At 43.1% G+C, this 22,501-nt stretch overlaps 1 protein-coding gene across 2 annotated transcripts in view; it reads left to right on the top strand.

Annotated features, from left to right (window-relative positions):
• Positions 1-22,501, top strand: part of ELL (elongation factor for RNA polymerase II) — a 128,636-nt gene that overhangs the window by 40,886 nt on the left and 65,249 nt on the right. For both annotated transcript variants that reach the window (XM_040322816.1, XM_040322825.1), the window contains exon 2: positions 17,074-17,121. In XM_040322816.1, the coding sequence (XP_040178750.1) occupies positions 17,074-17,121 (48 nt within the window). The remainder of the gene's footprint in view (positions 1-17,073; positions 17,122-22,501) is intronic.

Here is a 22,501-nt window from a genome sequence, read left to right as displayed (position 1 = left end):
CAGGGGAGCCGACCTGCCGCCGTAGAACTGCGGCGGCTGGTCGGCAAGTAGTTGAATACATTTTTTTTTTTCTGACTTGTTCTTTGTAAAGTACGTTGCCTCATGATTAGCCTAGGTCTGGGTTACTGGTCTGTAAGGTAAAAATTCCAGTTCCATTCAAGCTGGAGAGTACAGCCATCACTGTACTTCAAGTGTTGCTGGGTGTAAAAAAAAAAGCTCTGTTCCAGTCGCTGACAGTTCCTAAATAACAAAGGGGTGGGGTCACCCAGCGATGTCACTGCCAGTTGCATGCTGGGCCGCTCGCTCATCCTAAGGCTCTGGTATGAATTGGGGGGGGGGGGGGTGACACACGACATGTCTCTCCCTCCTTAGGAATCACAGCACCTACAAGTCGAGTATCAGGTCTGTGGCATCTTTTGTGAGTACAGATCACTGTAAGGTGGGGACCCCACCCTGGAGCTGTACAAAAGGGTTGTCAAGTTAAGCAGAGGACCTCAAGCATTTGTCAGAGGAGGAATAGCACTCCTCACCCTCTTGCATGCCACATTTGGCATGTCATTTTTTGGAGGGGGGGGGGGGCAGGTATCTAGTTTTGGCAGGTAACCAGTTCCCACTCCCTGCTCTCGCCGCCTAGACGGCGACTCCTCTCCCCCTCCCTCTGCAATCTTCTGGGACACTCCACCGGTACCAGAAGATTGCCTAGCCACTAAGAGCGCAGCGTGACTCACGCAGTGCGCACCCGGCTGTGAAACTGAATACAGGACTCGGGAGCGCACCTGCAAGGTAACTCCCTTGGGAGAATGCTTCTCCTAAGGGGTTATCTGATGCAGGGAGGAGCCGACGGGGGACCCCAGAAAATGCTGTTCGGGGCCATGCAGTGCAAAACTAACTGCACAGTGGAGGTAAGTATGACCTGTTTGTTTAAAAAAAAAAAAAATAATCAAACCTTTACAACCACTTTAAGTCAGCAGCTACACTTTTTATAGCTGCTGACTTTTAATAAACTTGCACATGAGTGGAACTCTGCTTTTTCTTTAAACATGGGAAACGTAATGGTACATTCATTGTCTGTCTGCTCCATCATCCATTGCAAACACATTACCTTTCTACAAACATGCAGACTAAACACTGCTGTTACTCGGCTACTGGCATTTTGGCAAAAAGTCAAATTTTCATCTATACTCGCCCAAGTATCATAACTTTAGATACAAATGATTGGTAGGAGAAGAATTTTTTTTTTGTCTGACCAGTTTGTCATGATGAGTAAGCCTGTGCAAACCTTGTTCCTGCAAATTTTGCATTTTCTCTTCATAAATGTTCTAATTATGTAAAGGTGAATGGGTACGAGTATTGGACAGCTAGTTTCCAAGCATGCTGTAAATGTAATCCTTATTTGTGTATATATTCAAGTTTCACAAAGCATCAGCATGAGAAAGGGAAAATACAAATGCTGTAGCTGCTGGTTTTTAATAAAGAGACCCTTACTAGCCCAGGGATCCAGCAGTGTCTTCACCCGGGCCCGTTCTTTGCTAGTTTTCAGTTCCCATCTTGTCATGCTGATGCTTTGGGTTTTAATGCTTTGAGAATCTTTAACATGGAGCTGGTACCTGTTAGAAATACAAATAAATACACAGAAGAGGGGAGGAAGTGCGTGAGTGGAACTTCACATTTTAGGTCAAGTCCTGCTTTAAACTTTGAAATGAGAAATCAGCAGTGGCGGCTCTTGTATATTTCTTGTGGCAGTCACTTTTAAGGCCTCATGCTCATGAACTTTTTTCCCAGCTTAAAAACACCTCTCCATGTTATTCTATGGCCTCATGCCCACACAGGTGTTAAGGAGCTGTAAGTGGCATAGGCATTTTTAAGCTCCAAAAAAAAAAACTCCAGGGGCTTCAGCGCTAGAGCTGTAAAAATGCCAGGCATCGGGAAAATGTGTTAAACACGGTTTAACGCTGTATGCTGAGTGTTAAGCCTCATCAGATGAAAATCAATGATTCCCTATGGGAGCCCATTGATTTGAATAGAAGTCAAGTCAGGATGATCCGACCTGCAGTGCGACTTGTGTGAGGATCTTAAGTATACGTTGCACCCCTACCCATTCATTAAAAACAAATTCAAAAATAAACCCAGTACACAGGTTTTTAAAGTTTTTAAAGTATTTTGTCAAAGGGGTTCGATTTCCCTTCTAAATGTTTCTTTTGGCTGAATTTCTCACTTCCTGTTCCTCATCAGTAAGCTGTTCTGGCTGACTAACCCCCAGCCAGAACAGTTCGGATGATAGGCCGCTTACTGAGGAGAAACAGGAAGTGAGCAATTCAGACTAGGGGGGGGGGGGGGGGACATTTAGAAGGGAAATCAAAGAAAAAGGTAAGTGAACCAATCATGCACTAGCTTAAAGGAACCTATTTAGAAAATAAAAAACAAACCTTTACAACCTTTAAGGCTGATCCGGCGTCTCTTTTGATTTCTTCTCCCTCCGCCGGGTCTTCTCCCTATGTTCTCCCGATGTTGACTCAAGGCGATCTCCCGGTGTAATGCTGGGTATGCCGTGTGGCATGACTTATATTGGCATGGGGCAGGGCCACCTGCTGACATTCAGGGGCTCTGCCCCTTTTGTGACTGCCCCATCATGTCCCGGGCGGTGATGTCACAAGGGGGCAGGGTTTCCGGATGACATCAGCAGGTTGTCCAGCCCCATGCCAATATAAGTCATGGCACACGGACCCAGCATTACCCCGGGAGATTGTGTTGAGTCAATATCAGAAGAACAAAGGGAGAAGACTTGGCAAAAGAGCGAGAAGACATCCCCCGGAGAGGGGAGAAGCAACCAGAAGAGACGCTGGAGCTGACTTAATAAAATACTTTTAAAAACCTGTGTACTGTGTTTATTTTTTACACTTTTTTTCGGGTGTAGGGGTACAATGTATCTGGTGGACCCCTTGTTAAACAGGCTTTCAGATTCCAATAAGCCCCTGCCGGCAGACCCCAAAAACCAACAGCCAGGGTTGTCGGGGAAGAGGCCCCAAAGCACCCACCCCCATGTTGAGGGCATTTTGCTTGGTATGGTCCAGGAGGGATGGGCGGGGTTTGGGGTACTCGATTGTTAATCATCATGATCAGACTTCTATTCAAATCAATGGGCTCCCATAGGGAACCATTGATTCTGAATAGAGGCAGAGAAGCGCTGCTAAAAGCTAGCGTGGCCAAACGCGCATTGACACCAGCTTGTTTTTTATAAGCCTGTGGGCTTGGGGCCTAAGATTTGGATGTGTGGCAGACGCCAATGAATACAATTTATTTACATAATGGTGCTGCACATATGATTAAAGTTCCAGTAGTAAATTATTGAACACTCATTTGCAGTTTTATAAATATTCTTCAACAGGGTTATGTTGTGATGTGCTGCAACGCATGTGCGCCAGGATAGCTTTGCCTTGGTGCATTGGGGTGCCATTGAAAATGACTGGCAATGTGCAGTCCAGGCTTTTCTTCTTTTTTTTTTCACCCCTTAGTCAATCAGTGATCTGGGACATACCTATAGATGACCTATTAAATGTGCATGTTTGTTCCAGGTCAGTGGCTCACCAAGTAGTACAGAAAGACAACAGGTGACATTCCTGAAACATGATCCCATGTTTTTCAGGAAAGTTTAGTTGTGGCCTCTGGTACTGGCATATAAATTCTGTAAATATCATTTCTACAATCCAAGTCACCTACGAGATGAACATTCGAGCGAGGTTGAATAAGATTCTCTGCTGCAAATCTGGGTCATTGGACTTTTTTTTTTTTTTCTAAATTTAAAGTAGAACTGTGAGTGCATATGGAGATGTGCTAATGTGTTGCCATATGGTAATATAAACATTTGCGTTCTACAGAAAATGTGTAACTGTCACAAGAACAAATACAATATGTATGTAGATACAGCAGGCTGTCATTCTTGGCTTGATTGGCCTATTTTTGCCTTGAAGACGAAACTGGAAGTTAAAGCGGTTGTAAACCACTGCACTTTTTTTTTTGCCTTGCCTGCAAGGAAAAGGCATAATGTGCTAGTATGCATCTCAATACTAACAACTTCAAAACTAAGCCTTCCAGCAATGCAATGTCACCGCTGGAGACGGCGTCCATCTATACCCGGTTTTCCTTCCGAGTTTGCGGCTCCAGCTCTGTGACTGGCCAGAGCCGTGATTACGTCACTTCTGTGCGTGCGCTCGGGAGCCTCCGGTCACAGCACACTGCTCTTAAGAGGGCTGCCAATTCAGAGTGCATGCGCTGGTGAAGTAACTGGCTGCTAGGACAGTAAATCTCTCCTAAACGGTGCATGTTTAGGAGATAAATACACTACCTATAGGTGTACCTATATGTAAAACTTTAAATAGGGAAGAAATATCCTCAAAGTGAGTGAAAATCCCCCTTTCTAGACCGTTGTCAATATAACCGCTATCCCCATTGTATCTTTGTTCTGGTGACTACAATGATTTGTGGCATTGGTTATTGGGACAGTTAGAAAGGGTAAACCTATCCAAAAAGATAGCCGCCACCCTAACGTATAACTAGCCTTTGCAGACGGGAGCACATGGAAGGGGTTGTGAAGGTTTGTTTTTTATTTTCTAAATGGGTTACTTTAAGCTAGTGCATTGTTGGTTCACTTACCTTTTCCTTCCATTTGCCTTCTAAATGTTTTTTTTTTCTTTGTCTGAATTTCTCGCTTCCTGTTCCTCCTCAGTAAGCTGTTCTAAATGACTTTTTTCACCGCTCGGATGATGGTGGAAAGCTTACTGAGGAGGAACAGGAAGTGAGAAATTCAAACAAAGAAAAAATACATTTATCAGGGAAATCAAAGGAAAAGGTAAGTGAACCAACAATGCACTAGCTTAAAGGAACCAATTTAGAAAATAAAAGACGAACCTTTACAACCCCTTTAAAAACAAAGTGTTTAGTCAGACACGTTTGCAAATATGTGTAAGCTGCAGTGGCCACATTAAGGTAAGCCAGTGTACTGCAGTTCTAAAGCCCCATACACACTATCGGTTTTCCTGCAGGTTTTTCTCTTCAGGTTTACCAAAACCATGTAGTGCAAGGGCCTGCCTGATTGCATACGAACTGAAACTCTTAAAGGGTCACTAAAGGAAAAATTTGTTTTTGCTGAAATGACTGTTTACAGGGTATAGAGACATAAAAGTTAACCGATTCCTTTTAAAAATGATTACAAATAGATAAAAATCAATCATATAATGTGCCTGCAGTTTCACTTTTAAACTGGTTTCATGTTCCTGTGAGCTAGAGAGACACACAAAACAAAAACACCCAGGGCAGTGTTTTGTTTTTAAAATTAATCTTATTGGTTCTGTTAAGTTTTAGACACAGTAATGACAGCTTAGACCATCGTGAAAAGCTCCCAGTATGATGGTTATAAGGAGAGGCAACCAGGAAGTGTGGAGATCACAGCAGTTTTACAGCAACATCAAAGCAAAAACAAACAATGAGGGCATGAAACCAGTACTGCAGTAAGGTAAAGGAAGCTATTTAGCTAAAAAATGTTTTTCCTTTAGTGATCCTTTAAGGTTTGACCTCATATTAGATGGTTTTGGTAAACCTGAAGAGAAAAACCTGCAGGAAAACGGATAGTGTGTATGGGGCTTCACTGTTTGATTCTCCCAAAATGGAGCACATGGTAAGGTTACATATATAGTTCAACCATAAAAATAAAAAATATCCTACAATCCTATACCCACAGTTGATCCAGAGGAAGGCCAAAAACGCCAGCAAAGCATGATCCAATTTGCTACAGCAGGGGAAAAAAGTCCTTCCTGATCCCCCATGAGGAAATCGGATTGGATCAACTTATAAATGTTAGTACCCAATTATATTATGTACATTTAGGAAAGTATCCAGGCCTTTCTTAAAGCAATCTACTGAGCTTGCCAGAACCACCTCTGGAGGTAGTCTATTCCACATTTTCACAGCTCTTAATGTGCATTTAGAGGTGAAATCTCTTTTCTTCTAGGCGTAAAGAGTGCTCTCTTGTCTGTGTTGACCGTAAAGTGAATAACTTGGCACCAATTTCACTGTATGGACCCCTTTATATATTTGTACATGTTGATCATATCCACCCTTAATCTCCACTTCTCAAGAGAGAATACATTCAGTTCCTCTTAATCTTTCCTCATAGCTGAGCTCCTACATGCCTCTTATCAGTTTGGTTGCCCTTCTCTGCACTTTCTCCAGTTACCTGATATCCTTTTTGTGAACTGGTGCCCAAAACTGAACTGCATATTCCAGATGAGGTCTTGCTAATGATGTGTGCAGGGGCATAATGATATCTCTCTGGAGTCCATACCTCTCAATACAAAGGATTTTGGTTGCTTTGGAAACCACAGCTTGGCATTGCATGCTATTATTGAGCTTATCTACCAAGGCATTCCTGCAGGGTGCTGTACAGGTCCAAGGGAGTGGACCCTAAAACATGAAGAGGGTACCCAGTCCTTGAAGGTCCTCAAGTGACAGGAATCCACCGTGAAGGGTGAAGATTGGGCTCTTGGTTTCTAAGCAGCCCTGCGCCTGGACGGGTAAGTGGAACCCTTAATAATAAAAATAATAATATGTGGGGTGTCCCTGTGATTGTAACAATCAGTCAAGCTAGCTAAAGGCTGGACACCTGTGTGCGGTGACCATACGGGCAAGTTTTGGGCTAGCTGTGGGTGTTTGCAAAGTGGTACTTTTTTTTTTTTTTTTTTTCTTGTGTTTGGCTGTTTTTACCTGTATGATGGTGCATGACGGTGCGCCATTTCGCCTTGGTTCTCCATGGCGCATGTGCGTTCACAAGAGTGCCCCCGTGCTCAGCGGTTTGGCAGACACGGCGCACATTCCTTTGCAAAAGCGATGCTGGGCTCAGCAGTTTGTTTGACGGTCATAGCGCATGTGCATTTGCAAAAAAACAAACGCCGCTGGACTTGGCAGTTTGGCACCATGGCGCATGCGGCTTCGCTGCACAGGTGCAGTAACCTTTATCTGGGCACAAGGTTTGCGTCGTACGCAAATACAGCCACGCCCGTTTGCCGGGACCGCGTGCGTATGCGCACATCCAGCTTATTTAAACTGTATGCCAAACATGCAGTGCTTCCAGAAGGCTAGCTGTGGGACACAGAGCAGGCACTTGCAGCGGTTCATTTCTCCTTAGCCAGGTCACGTGAGCCACCAAGTGTTGCTTGGCAGACTAAAGGTGCTTAGCAGGATTGTTGCATATGGGCTTGGTGAGCCCTTTTAAGGGGGTCTCCCTTCTGAGGTGTTTTAATACTACACCAAAGTCCCCCCCCTTTTTTTGTGGCTAGTAAACGTATTAAAAAAGAGTGGGACTAACCCCACATGGAAGGGCACACCTATGTCGGTAGTACCTGATGAACCTAGTCTTATCCCTAGTGTTGTATCCCCTGAAAGACCAGAGGCTTCCGGGCAATCTGAGCCGCTGCGCCTATCTGGTATGGTGCCTACAGTCAACGCTGCTGCTTCACTCTTTATCACCAAGGATGAACTATCCTCAGCCCTAGCTGGGTTGGAGCACAACCTAGTTTTTGGACAGGAATGGGGAAGAGCTTAAAGCTTGGAATTCAGTGGAGTGCCCGACAGATGAGTCTGGTTCCGCGCAATCTGGACAAGAAGATATCCAGTTGATGTCTGCCTCTCAGTCGCAGAGGCTTTTGATCTTGACTCTGACCGAAATGGTTAGTTCTGCCTTTAACCACTTAAGACCCGGACCATTACGCAGGTAAAGGACCTGGCCAGTTTTTGCGATTCGGCACTGCGTCGCTTTAACTGACAATTGCGTGGTCGTGCGATGTGGCTCCCAAACAAAATTGGCGTCCCCAAAAAAAAAATAGAGCTTTTTTTTGGTGGTATTTGATCACCTCTGCATTTATTTATTTTTTTCGCTATAAACAAAGTGACAATTTTGAAGAAAAAAATATTTTTTACTTTTTGCTATAATAAATATCCCCAAAAAAGATATAAAAATTATTTTTTTCTCAGTTTAGGCCGATACGTATTCTTGTAAAAAAAAATCGCTATAAGCCTTTAATATTTGGTTTGCAGAAAATTTATAGCGTTTACAAAATAGGGCATAGTTTTATGGCATTTTTATTTTAACTACTAATGGCGGCGATCAGCATTTTTTTTTTTTGGTAACTGCGGCATTATGGCTGACACATCGGACAATTTTGATAAATTTTTGGGACCATTGTCATTTTCACAGCAAAAATTGCTATAAAAATGCATTGTTTACTGTGAAAATTGCAGTTTAGGAGTTAACCACTAGGGGGCGCTGTAAGGTTTAAGTGTGACCTCATATGTGTTTCTAACTGTAGGGGGGCGGGGCTGGACGTGTGACATCACTGATCGCCTTTCCCTATAACAGGGAACAGACGATCAGTGACATTGCCACTGTGAAGAACGGGGAAGGTGTGTTTACACACACCTCTCCCCGTTCTTCAGCTCCTGTGACCGATTGCGGGAAACCGGCGGCGATCAGGTCCTGCGGAGCTTCGGACCTGCGACCCACGGCTGGGCACTTAAAGGGGACGTACAGGTAGTTGCCTGTGCCATTCTGCCGACGTAAATGTGCAGGAGGCGGTCCTTAAGTGGTTAAGTGGCCTCTTGCAGAGGTGACTGAGCCCCCCCTGGTCCTCTTTGGGATCCCTGAGGCCTCTTTAGAAACTGGTGGTCGGAAGATCAGAACCTGCAAAAGAGAAAATCCTTTCTCCCCGTAACTTGGAAACTACTGACTACCAATGCCAGTCTCTCAGGCTGGGGAGCGACCCTAGACAGAGCAGATCCTGCCCATCAACGTCCTGGCATTACGGGCACTATGTCTGGCCCTACAGTCCTTGACTGTCCTATCAGAGTTCAGTCTGACAATGCCACTGCAGTAGCATACTGAGGTTCCAGTCATTCTGGTGGCACCAGCCTGGCCCAGAAATCCCTGGTTCCCGGAGATTGTGAGACAATAGATGGGCAATGGACGCTTCCACGTCTCCCCGATCTACTGTCTCAAGTATTCCATCCCAATTTACAGTCTCTAAATTTGTAGGCATGGCTATTAAAGCCAGCGTGCTGAAGGACTGTGGCATCTCGGGACCAGTAGTGTCTACCCTAGTGAATGCTAGAAAAGCTGTCACTAGGAAGATTTATCATAAGGTCTGGAAGACGTGTGAAGCCAGAATGTGGACTTCTGTCACATTCCCAGAACACAATAGCTCGGTGGGGCTTGGCCCCGCCTCCACTCTCACCATGGCTGTGATTGACAGCAATAGGAGCCAGTGAGGAGCGAGAGAATGGGGAGATCAGCTGCTCTTGTGCATATCATGTATAGAATGTATGACGGTAAAAAGCCATTAGAATAATTTTTTAATCGTACAGGGCACAGGCTTGGTATTCATAGACCCGGGTTAGGGGCTTGTACCATCACTGGCAAAGTTACCCCACACTGTTGGGATGGCCTGTAATATTGTTTTGGGTAATGGGTCCTGAAAAACTCTCGCCTTCATTTACTGCAATGCGTATAGTCAGCAGCAGGTTGCTGTACTGGTCCAGGGCTCTGGTTAATCTCTGTGGAACCCAGACCCTGAATGGAGGATAAAGGGGGTGGTCACTATATAGCGTCCAGTGTCGTTGACCAATAAGACAGGGGTTGTCCTCTATTAATGACTGTTACTGTAAGAACTGGGCTATGTTTGGAATGTATTCACTTTTACAGTGTAAGCTATGCAATTTGGTTCTAAAAAAACTATTGAATATCAAGAATAACAATTCAATATCGCACCACTGGTCTTGCACCACTGGTCACACACTTTGACGCTTCTGTCTACAGTCCTCCTGTCCTTTTTTTCCCTCAAGGATTTTGTTACAGGATGGTTTACACCAGGGTTACTGCATGCTAATTCTGAACATGCTTACCATATTTCGCACCCTACTCGGTAGGTACTCCTGAGTAATAACTCACCTGTAGTTGTGGCAAAAAACAGGCGGAAGGGAGCCTCAGCAAAACTGCAGGTGAACATTTGCGCTACAAAAGGTCCAAGCAATATTCAACCTCTAGTGACATTACTCTCCTTCCCTCAGAGCATGAAGTAGTCTTAATACTGGTATCTGAATCCAATTCTAGTTCTATTTCAGGCATGCAACAAGAGGAAAAGCAAGATTCCTCAGACAACCAACAGCTTTAATGCAGTCATTGCTGTCCAGGGCTACGAAACGCCATGCCCCATTTTCCAGCTCCTGTCTCTACCCCAGTCTTATTCCAAAATGCTTGCCTTAGCTGAGGCAGACACAAAGGGGTCTGAGGAGGATAAAGGTAGAGGAGGCTGCAGAAGAATTTTATCCATGCTTCCACGCCAGAAGCAGGACCCCCCCGCCCATCTTGGGACCAATCATTACCCCTAGCACCAAAGTCAAAAGCCTCGGAGTCACTTTGACTCCGACATGACAATGGATGCACAAATCGGGTCAGTAGTCAGTGGATCTCGCCATCTTCTGCGGCTACTATGGAGACTCGTCCCCTTCATCCCAAAAGAAGAAACCGCAGTAGTGGTGGGAACAATAATCAACTCCAGGCTGGACTATGCAAACTCCCTTTACCTGGGACTCCCAAAATACCAGATTGCACGTCTACAAGTCATCCAGAATACAGCGGCACGGCTGGTAACAGGGAAAAAACTCTGGGAATCAATTACTCCCTCCCTGAGGTCCCTCCACTGGCTGGCCATAAAGGACCCGATCACATTTAAGGCCCTCTGCTTGACGCACAAATGTATACAAGGAATCGCCCCCCAATATTTATGTGAGAAAATAAAAAACCACAACCCCAATTGCATTCTTCGATCAACTAACCAAAATCTACTACACTTCCCCAAGGCCCGCTACAAGACCAAAGGAGAACGGAGATTTGCAGTCCAAGGACCTTGACTATGGAACGCATTACCAACTAATATCCGAACAGAAGTGGATCACCAGGCCTTAAGGAAAAAAATCAAGACCCACCTATTCTGAAAGCGAAATAGAAGGAAATGGATACCAAGCGCCTTGAGGTGATTGTTCGCATTTGTAGTGCTATACAAGTTATTCACTCACTTCACATGGCATGCTTGCTAATATGGATAAGCTCATTACTGAAGTGTGCAGAAGCATTCCTTCTTTCGACCTGTCCTTGCTCATATCCATTCAGTCAGGGAATTCCCTAACTTGGTTAGTCTCCAAACCAACCTTAATAGGGTAGTTTTTCTTTCCCCATCACTGGAAATTAACAGATTCCAATCTCAAAGGCTAGACAAATGTTCCAGTCTCTCACGGTTCAGGGAATATGGTAGACGGTGGAAGCCAACAAACATCGACATCCAGGATTATTTCTTCCACAATTTTATTTTACCAAGATTTATTGTACCTGGAAATCCCTTTTAAGCCTGGTGTGAACATAGGCAGTTTATCGCCTTAAGTAACCCACCGGAGTGATGTAGAGACTTGTATATCCTTTATTATAAACCATTTTTTTGACATGTAAAGTCTAGTGTTCATATGAACAAAATCTTGCAGCGAAAGGTCTCGGCAGATAAAGCTTCCTGTAAAAGAAGCCTCACGCATGTGCCCTTTTAAAGGAGGATGTTTCTTTGATGCACTTGACAACTTCATAAAGATGTCACAAGAGGAATGGTCCCCCGGAACACTCTACCCAGGCTTCAACTTCTAAGACCAGATTTTGCTCTTCCTTTTGGCGCAAGACCCAAAACAAAATCTAACAAGTCTACCCCAAAGCCCTCTTCCCAATGAGAGAGTATCCTCACTTCTAAGACCAGAGAGACATCTGTTTGCTTTCTCTGGTTTTCAATGTATACAAAATAGCCTAAAGTTCTACACCCTCACCGTTCTCTCAATCCAGCCAAAATCTGTACACTCACGTTTTGCAGAATCCAGGTCCTTCACTCACTCCTGTCACATTTCCTGGATATCCAAACCAGCCAAGTCTGACAATGAAAACTCTGCCACTTTTGCGAGTATAGGAGGGGGTGTCTTTTTTTTTTTTTTTTTTTTTTTTAAACTACCTGAACTCAGGGAATTTTGAATTTTTGAGATATGGTACTCAGGTTAGGCCAACTCAGGAATATGCCCAATTTTAGATCTGAAGGTTCTCTGCACCATTTTACAAGTCCAGAAGTTTCCAATGGAACCCGGTCTGTTATTGTGAAGGAATGCGAGAGAATTTTTAACCTAAATGCGTATTAAGGATGTGCATTTGCATATTCCTATAATCCCACATTTTATTTTAATTTTTTTCCCCTGCATCAGCTGTTCTTAGTTTGCAGTAGGTAAACAGCACTTCGTTTTGTCAATGACCCCCACAGTCTTCCCCAGGGTTCGTGCCCCCCAATCTTTGTGCTGCTGCACTCTCTTGAAGGAGCACTCTACCCAAGACCTGGTAGTTAATGTGTGGCTGATGATGGAGGCCCTTCAGAGCTTTGGATCAGAATGGTTCCCATTGGTCAGTGCCTGCATATGAACACTCTGAGCTGTCCCACTTGACTAACAAGCAATAACAAGCATTCAATAGGGATGGAATATTTGTTATATACTACTTTTGCTACCCAGAGCTTTTTCCCATTACATTGACATGCTTAACTACTGTCCATAATTGTGAAGCTGCAGCGCACCTACCACAGGCTCTAGCACTTCACTACCGTCATCCTTCCCTGGAATCTACACCCTGCAAAGCTGTGATCCCACCTCACCCTCTCTGGGTTTTGCTATGGTGCACTTTGTCAGCTATAAGAGGACTTGCTGCGACCTGCAGTTTCACCTAATCCTCCCTGGGATCTTATGTGCTGCATCCGCCAAGCCAGACGTGGACTTGTGTGACCTTTAGTCCCACCTCAGCCCAGAGATGCACCCAGATTCAACTTTACTTCTTTCCATGTGAGTGGATATTTTTAAAATAAATTGTTTGATATATACTCGGAGGTGTCCCTTTCCGTGTGTTTGTTTGTGTGTTTTTTTTTTTTTTTTTTGTGTCTGTACCCCAACTCGTATATGTAGTTGGGTTCCAGGATCTAAACGGCCACGAAAACAAGCTGCAGGGTAATTGGGAGCATGTTTCGCTATCCTAACAAAATAAATACCGAGAGAGCACCCTATAATTTGTTTCCACAGCCACAACATTGGAGGAAACAGATTTGGTAGCTAACCATCAACTGGACCATTTAGTATCATTGAATGAGCGGTCTAGATCTTGTTCCCATTTAGAAACCTAGGGAGAGGGGCTAGTATCAAAACTAGCTAGTATTTGTTTAATAAAATGGTGTATATTTCAACCATGATTTTTGCTTGGAGTTTCCCCTTGCATGTGGGCCATGCATTACATCGGTGGTGAAGGGTGGGGGTGCATCGTTTTTACCTCGCAAAGTTTTTGTCATTTTAGTCGGACCTCAAGAAAATACCCTCTGCGACATATTTCCTTAAATTATGTTTTGGTCATATGCTTGATTCAAGGGAATGTAAGTTAAGGAATGTAACAGTAACTTCTCTGAACACATCTGTGTATATGACTAATGGAATTTGCCAGGAATTGTGAATCATTGTATTGAAATGAAAAACCTTCCGTCGTGCTTTCTAAATGTAAATACTGTGGAGTTTTGCAATGGCTAGAGTTACGGTATATGCAGGGAATATTGAAATGCATTTCAATATACTTAAAGAATTTTCAATATACACATCTGAAAAGTTAGCCTGTTTTAAGTTTTTAGGTTAGGGAAATCTTTTCATGCTAAAATCTTTTCCTTTTGTTGAAGTGCCCAGCAAAGCCCCCCTTTTTTTTTTTTTTTTTTTTTTTTGAACATCTGTGTTTTTGTGTTATAGCACCTTTGGCTGAATTTATGTGTTTTTGCCCAATCCGCTCAGTTCGTTTCCTAACCTATTTCCTCAAGTAAAGCAGGGGCTTTTCCCTTTTTGAGCTTTTTCTAGACCTTTTAGAGCCGGTTCACACTGGGGCGATCCGACTTCCAGCACGACTTCCAGAGGCGATTCCAACACGACTTGAATGTGAACCACAGGGCGATCTGGGGAGATTTACAACACGACTTGAAGTCGTCTCCAGGACAGGAGACATTCCAGTGGCCAATAAAACAACAATCAGCTCTGGGAGAGGGAGGGGGAGGAAGGGGTTTGCCTGAGAAATGTATGTTATCTTCCTAGAAAGTAGCTTCAGATAAGACAGTGATCCGACTTCTGAGGCGACTTCCATTGAAATCAATGGGTACAAATCGCCTACAAGTCGGATTGAAGTAGTACAGGAACCTTTTCTGAAGTCGGATCGCCTTGAGTAGTGTGTATTAACACCGCTCCCATTCACTTCCATTGTCTTTCTCTACAGCGCGACTTGGGACGACTTGAGGCGACATGAAGTCGGATGGCAAGTCGCCCCAGTGTGAACCGGCTCTTAGTCAACTGCTGAATGTGTAATTGCCTCGGTAGCTACTTGAAGTCTCCCTTGCTTAACTATCAAGCTCATGCAGATCCCTGCTTGTATGTGAGTTTGGCATGGCAACCCTATGTGGTATCCTAAGGTAGCTCTTGGGGAGATGAGTGATGGCTTGACATGATTTCAGTCCCTGAGTAGCCAGAGCTTTAGCTGCCCTATGGTATGTCTGAATCAACCGCGGAGGGGGGCTGGTCGTTCCACTGTTGTAGCGCTCGTGGGGTTTAATGTATGCAAAGCTGTGTACTGCCTGGGGGGCACGGTCTTTTCCCACTCCTCTGGTGATATGCAGTCTTCCCCTTAACTTTTGAAGACCCCCTAGGCCAGTGATGGAAAACCTTGGCACCCCAGAGGTTTTGGAACTACATTCCCCATGATGCTCATGCACTCTGCAGCGTAGTTGAACATCATGGAAAATGTAGTTCCAAAACATCTGGGGTGCCAAGATTCCTCGCTGCCCTAGACCATCAGTTCTTAATGAACTTTAAAGTGAAATTTGTTTCTGTAGTGCACCAACCTGTGTCCAGGGGGAATTTAATGCAATCGACTCAAATGCTATACTTTCCAGTCCTCCCAAGAAAGCCATTATAAACTTTCTGCTCTAAAGGGTTTGCTTGTTTGGTGCAACACTGGACAACATATTGCACTTCATAGGAGATAACCTCTCCTTTCTGCTTCAGCATAAAAAGTAAGGTACCCTACTGCAAATAGGGCCATTCTTTTGCTTACTTTTAAATGGCTTTTTTTTTAACCCCAGGATGCCTTGGGCTAAAGCTTGAACCACTTTAGCCCCAGAAGGATTTACCCCTTTAATGACCAGGCCATTTGTTTGTGATATGGCACTGCATCGCTTTAACTGACCATTGCTTTGTCCTAAAATAAAACTAACTAATAACCAATAGAGCTTTCTTTTGGTGGTATTTGATCATCTGGCAATTTTGGAAAAAATAACATTTCTGCTACAATACATATCCAAAATTTTTTTTATATAAAAAAAGTATTCATCAGTTTAGGCCAATATGTATTCTGCTACATATTTTTAGAAAAAAATCTCTTAGCGTATTTTGATTGGTTTGCGCAAAAGCCTACAAAATAAGGGAAAGATTTTGTTTTTACTAGTTATGGCGGAGATCAGTGATTTTGTGCGACTGAGACATTGCGGTTGACAAATCTGACCCTAAGTGACACCAATACAGTGATCGGTGCTAGAAAAATGCACTGTTCGCTGTATAAATTTCTGGCAGGGAAGGGGTTAACACTAGGGGGCGATCAAAGGATTAAGTGTTTTGCACGTCTCTTGGAGAGGAGCCTATGGGAAATGCCACCCCTAGACGAAAGCATTTAAATCTTGAAGTGCAGAAGAGAGCCCACTGCAAGGGTAGATTTACATTTTTTATTTTCTTCATTCCTGGGCTTCAGTTTTTAAGTGTGAACTACAGTGCTAACTTTGTAAGACAATAAATATGCACATGAAGTGGCTTGCAATTATCCAACGTGCCAACATGTTAATATTTCATCCAAGAAAAGGATAATGCACAGATGAGAGCTTTTCGTCGGGAATCCCGACCGTGTTTATGCTCCATCTGACTTTTTCCCACAGAAAAACTGCAGCAAAAAAAGGAAAAATCCTAGCGGAAAAAAACGTTTGTCTGTATGCAATTCCGATGGAAGAAAAAACATGCATGCTCGGAAACATTAAACTTATTTTTCTCACCTAGTCATAGTGTGGTACATCACCGCGTTCTTAACACTTGAAAGAACTTGTGTGACCGTGTTTATGCAAGGCAGGCTTGAGAGGAATTCCGTCGGGGAAAACTTTTTTTTCTTTCAACTGGAAAACCGCTCGTGTGTATGGGGCATTAATGATTAGTGTTCGGTAAATATTGTATATTATAGTTGTCTGTATTGCCCCTAACATGTTCATCAAACATACTGCACTGTACTACAGGACAATTCCATGTTGATCGTTTCACTCGGACATGTATGTTTGTTTTTATTTCCATGGTAGCTGATTCCAGAGTGAAGAAACAATGGGTATTTCTGCATTGCAGCCACATAGGAGCGTGTTGTTAATCATACAAATTGTATCAATGTGAATCAGTGCAGTAATTTTTTTTTTTTTTTTTTTCAACCAGCCTAACTGTGGAACTATGAATGATTCATGCCTGTTCCCAATCAATCCTCCTGACTTTAACTGTTAAAGTAAATAGAGTAAATATGGCTTATTTTAGGTAGTTAACTAAGAGTCCATTACTTCCCTTTATTTCCAATTACACCACTATTGTCATATTTAATAAAATGTCATGATTAATGGTCCCTGATGCAGCCAGGTTTTAAATTAAACATAAAAATTGTGTTTTATACACAGTGCCCCCCAGCTACTAGTATGGCTGGCTTGCTTAGATCGTTTTTATTGATCAGACCCCTTTTTTATTTTAGTAAAGTTTTAGTGTTTATTTTATTTTTTTGTTTTTCTCGGAACTGTTTTTAATCTTCAACAAGAGAGCAGAATGTTCAAATGTGAAACTTTTTTCTCTAATGTATTTTTTTTCTGTTTTTTGTAGGACTCCATAAGCGTAAAGCCAGCTATTCGATTTGAAGGCAGCCAAGGGGTAGGTTAAGTTTGAATGAATAACTTATTTAATTGAACTGAGGTTCCATTCATGATTGTTGTGGTATGATTTTGTGTTTCAAGGCATACAATCCCTGACTTTCTGGCACCTTTGAATCTGCATGTTCTGTGCACAGGCATCAATGCAAGTGAATAGGCTCAGATCCATCGGCTTTTACCTGAGCATGGCCATGTGCAGCTTTACAGCTTTGTCCTTGGCACACAGAAGCTGCTAAGCATTAGAGCTGCATAATTAATCGTTAAAAAATTGTGATCTTGATTCAACCCCCCTGACATCTCCAATGCAGAGTTTCCCGATCTTTCATATAATGGAGAGACTTTATCTGCTCACTCCAGGCAGTCTGCCAAGTTCTTAACAGTAAACATTGTAACTATGCTTCCTCCTTAGATCAAAGGGATAAACTCTGTGTGTGAAGAAAAAAAATCAATCTGCCAAGTTTGTAACAACATGAAACATTGTAACTATCTTTCTTCTTCAAGCAAACTTCTGTGTGTAAATGCAGGAAGTTTAACCAATTAAAGTCCAAATCTTTTTCTGACACTTGTTTCTTAAGTTAAAATCAATTATTTTCTTTATCGTACATCACGGGACACAGTGTAGTAATTACTAAGTGGGTTATATTCCACCTTCAGGTGCTGGACACTGGTGTAATCAATTAGACAGGAATCTTTCTCCCTATATAACCCCTCCCATACTGGGAGCACCTCAGTTTTTTTTTTCACCGGTGTCTAAGGTGTTGGTCACAGTGAAGATGTGCTCTGAGGAACTCCACTGGAGGGATCCTTGCTGGATTTAAATAGCCTCCATAAAGACCAGATCCATCCAAAGTGCCTTGGGCCAAAGTGGATGGTACCTGGGGCCTCGTATCCGAAGCACAAGGTTTTTGCCTGTAATGCCTCTCTTCGGAGGGCTGGATCCTGGGTTCCAGTACTTTGGTTATAACCACATACCAAAGATTTTCTGGCAGGATGCAGTACAGGTCCAGGGGAGTGGAAACCCTGTGTAGGATCCCAGTCCCTGAAGGTCTGTTGACTTAACCCACTGTGATGGGTGAAGATTGGGTCTGTCTGTGCTCAGCAATATCCTGTGGCGGGGATAAGGTAAGTGAAGACAATTATAGGTAAATACCTTAAGGATTGTCTTCCCTGAGTAGCTGCATGTCTTATCTGTTTTCTGCCACTAGAGGCAGTAAAGAGACATGCATACACAGAAATAGGCGCTCAACCCCAAATATTAATAGTGCAAACACAAAGGGTGCAAAAATAAATGGTACACCATAAATGAAATCCATGTATACCCTGTGCCAATAGAAAAAAAAAATACTAAAAATTGTATGTGAACCCAGTCAGTGATGAGGGTTGGCAATGGATAATGGGGAACGATGAAAGTTCCAAGGATCAATATGAACTGAAAAATCCTGACAGCCAGGCGCTTTCAAAAACAGGAGTTCATAAGTTGCTGCAAAATTCAAACCGACATCCTGAAGCCATTTGAATCTTAAATCCAATCTAAGTAATAAAAATACTGACTCTTATTGACTTGTTGGACCCCGGTATTAAGGAGGTCAGAAGAGCATGTGCATCAGCCTGCCGGCCCCGGTGTTGAATCACTTATCCTGGGGAGGGGTGCTTCTATCTTGGAAGTAGAAGGAAGAGACTTCAGCTGTCTTTCCTGGCCGTATAGCACAAAGGGCGGTAGTCAGTCTCAGCTTGAAAGATGTGGAACACTGATTTCTGGATGCATAGACTCATTCGGAAAGGAAGGAAAAGAAAGATCCTCATAGTGTAGTAAATCCAAAGAATTTATTTAAAAATTTCTTAAACAGCAGGTATCATCCAAATAAAAGTCCACTTAAAAAAAATCACAGCAAAACACTTTACTCAAAAATTATATCAGAGTAAAGGGAGGAACAAAAAAACACAGCACAAAAAAATGGATAATAAAATCAAACAGCCATGGATTGAACCAGTAGGGCTGGAGCATATGAGTATGAGGTGGAGCCATTCCTACGCCATCATACTCATATTCTCCAGCCCTACTGGTTCAATCCATGGCTGTTTGATTTTATTATCCATTTTTTTTGTGTTGTGTTTTTTGTTCCTCCCTTTACTCTGAGATATAATTTTTGAGTGAAGTGTTTTGCTGTGATTTTTTTTATGTGGACTTTTATTTGGATGATACCTGCTGTTTTTTAAGAAATTTTTAAATAAATTCTTTGGATTTACTACACTGAGGATCTTTTTTTCCTTCCTTTCCGAATGAGTCTATGCATCCAGAAATCAGTGTTCCACATCTTTCAAGTTGAGACTGACTATACCGCCCTTTGTGCTATACGGCCAGGAAAGACAGCTGAAGTCTTTCTATTACTTCCAAGATAGAAGCACCCCTCCCCAGGATAAGTGATTCAACACCGGGGCCGGCAGGCTGATGCACATGCTCTTCTGACCTTCTTAATACCGGGGTCCAACAAGTCGATAAAAGTCAGCATTTTTATTACTTCACTTCCTCCGCTTCAGGCTCTGCCACAGTTGTGTGGGGGGAGTCCCTTGTAGTCCGGGTCCAAGGCGCTCCTTGGGGATCTCTCTCTCCCCCCGCCTCCACCATTTCCCTATGCGCGCGCTTTTGTAGGTGGGGGAATGATGTGGTTGCCGCTGGCGCGCGTGCTCGCCGGCTCATGGCGCAGGGTGGGCCCTTCAAAAAAGCCCAGACGTCGGAGCTCTGTAAAGCCAGAGGCACACAGCAGCTTGGGGCATGTAAGCACTTTGTGTGTGTGTTTGGATACAGACTAACCTAAGATGCCTACTCTGCATCTAGCTGTGCAGATTAGCAGGCATTATTTTTTTGCTAGACCAAGTTCAGCTGTTGATGCACCTGTGTTAAGTTCCTCTGCTTTTAGCTCAGGACTTTGTCTCCCTGTAGAAAATGTTCAGGGGCAGGAATCTAAAAGGGCACCAGGGTATCGCCACTTGAATCTGGTGGCCCTTATCATGCCTGCATGATACCATACTCCCCTGTAGGGACTTGAGGCCGCCCACAGGTTGAGCCATCGGCCCTGTCAGGCATTGCAGCCACTATGCATATGTCTGTTTTGGAAGTTTTTTTTTTGCATTGCATTTGTTGGTCTATAAGAGGTTAACTGCTATATTCACAGCATCCTCACAAGAAGCAGAAACCGGGATGTGCCCCTTTCCCTGCTCTAAATCCTCAAACAAAAGGATTAAAAGACCTGAGGATTAAAGTTCACCGTCAGAGGACAGGGAACAGGTGCAGTCTAACAAGGCAGAGGTATCAGAAGCCTTACAAGTTCTGGAGTTGCAGCTGCAGTCTTTTTCAGAGATTCTTATTGCATATAACCTACCCTCAGCCTAGACGGCCAAAGCCTCTGTCTCCTCCTTGGGGGTTTAAAAAAAAAAAAAAAAATTTCCTATAGGTTGCTAGAAAAACCTCCACAGGGTCCTCATCCTGGTGCTGGCTTCAGGCTAGCCAAACGCACAACTGTGGGATGCACAGTTGCTGGTGCACATTGCTAGCGCACAACAGCTATATCGCATGATTGTGGAAACGCACGTCTGCAGAGGATAACTTCCTCTTTACCAGTCCACATGTTTGCATAAAATACATGAGTTTGGAATGTTCAAAATGCATGTGGGGTAAAAACAAGTAATAGAACATGTTTATTTTTAATTGCATAAAGATACATGTAGGGCTGCAACGAACAATTATTTTCATAATCGAATAGTTGGCCGTTTTTTTATTGTTTCGATTAATCGGATAGTAGCCTTAAAAAAAAAAAAAAATCGCATTTTTTTATGTTTTTGGGCTAATTTGTTTGGGCAGATTACAAAACACAAATCTGCCACAAAAACACATTGCATGCTTTTCTGCAGCTTCTTCATTGAAGTATATTGAACCAAAAAAATAAAATAGCACCGTTTTGCGTTAAGTCCTTGCCCTTTCCAAATACGCAGCAGCTGAAAAAAAATCATGGATATGAATGTGTCCCATAGGAAAACATGTAAATGAACTGTAGTGTGTTTCTGCAAAAATCACCAACAAAATAGGTGTGAACCCAGGCCTGAGATGATTAGTAACATAATGGGGTTAAAAAAAAACAAAAGTATGTACAAAAAGAGCAAATCGCTACTGTAAGGGGTTCATTTTTTTTACTGTGGGACAGTGAAAGTAATATTTACAGTAGCGATGTTTGCTTTTTTGTACTATAAAGGGCTAATTTTTTTTTTAACCCCATTATGTTACTGGCCAATCGATTTCTGAAAATCGTAATCGATTATTTTCATAATCGATTAGTTTCGGCCCTAGATAAATTTTTCTGTTTGTATGGGTTTACATGTTTTTTACATAGTCACATGAGAATGCTTGGTCACATTCAAGTGCTTAAGTCGCACGGAGAGGCTTATTTGCACAGAAATGCCTAAAATCGCATAAAAAAAGCTTGATTGCATAAAGATGCCGGATCACACAAGTCCTTGATTACCCAAGGATACTTGGTCACACAGAGAGGCTTGTTTTCACAGAAATGCCTAAAGTCGCATAAAAATGCTTGATTGCATAAAGATGCAATCAAGGTTGCATAAAGATTCTTTCGTTTGGTAAGAAACTTGGAATGTTTGGGACACAGCCCAAAAGAGTTTTTTTGCCTCAGACAAAATCAGCGCTATAAGAAAGCTGGTCTATGTGTTCAAGGCAAGAACAGTTCCTTACATTCGCCTTTTGCTTAAGTTGCTAGGGAAGATGGTGGCTTCATTCAAAGTGGTTCCCTATGCTCAGTTTCATTCAAGGCTGATATAATCATTATTCTGTCGGCCAGGGATACGCTGGAGTTGGTGGTTCTTAACCAAAAGATTGGCAGAAAGGAAGATCCTTCATGCCCATTACCTGGGAGGTGGCGGCTACAAAGGCCGGCCTCTAGGGATGGAGGTAAGGCCTGGAAGAGACAACTGCCCAGGGGAAGTGGTCAAGCTCCAAGTGAGCCTTATCCATCAGCATTCTAGAGCTACGGATAGAGCATCTGGCTTATGGGCCTGGACGTTTAGGTTGCAGAATTGTTCTGTCAGAGTACAATCCGACAGTGCAACATCAGTGATTTACTTTGTTTACCAAGAGGCACTAGAAGTCACACAGCACAAGGGAAGTAGGCCATGTTCTGGCTTGGGCAGAGGAGCTTGTGCCTTGCCTATTGACAATCTTAATTTTATGGAATGCAGAATTGGCGGGCGATTCTCTGGAGCCGTCAACAATTGTTCCCGGGAGAATGACCTCTACACCCCAATTTTTTTTTTTCTGACCAAAGGGTACCCTGTACATAAAATTTGACGTCCAGGTTCAACAAGAAGTTGGG

Source organism: Rana temporaria, chromosome 1, assembly GCF_905171775.1.
Source record: "Rana temporaria chromosome 1, aRanTem1.1, whole genome shotgun sequence".
Taxonomy (NCBI): Eukaryota; Metazoa; Chordata; class Amphibia; order Anura; family Ranidae; genus Rana; species Rana temporaria.
The sequence above is the reverse complement of the archived record's forward strand: the minus strand, read 5'-3'. Positions and strand labels throughout refer to the sequence as shown.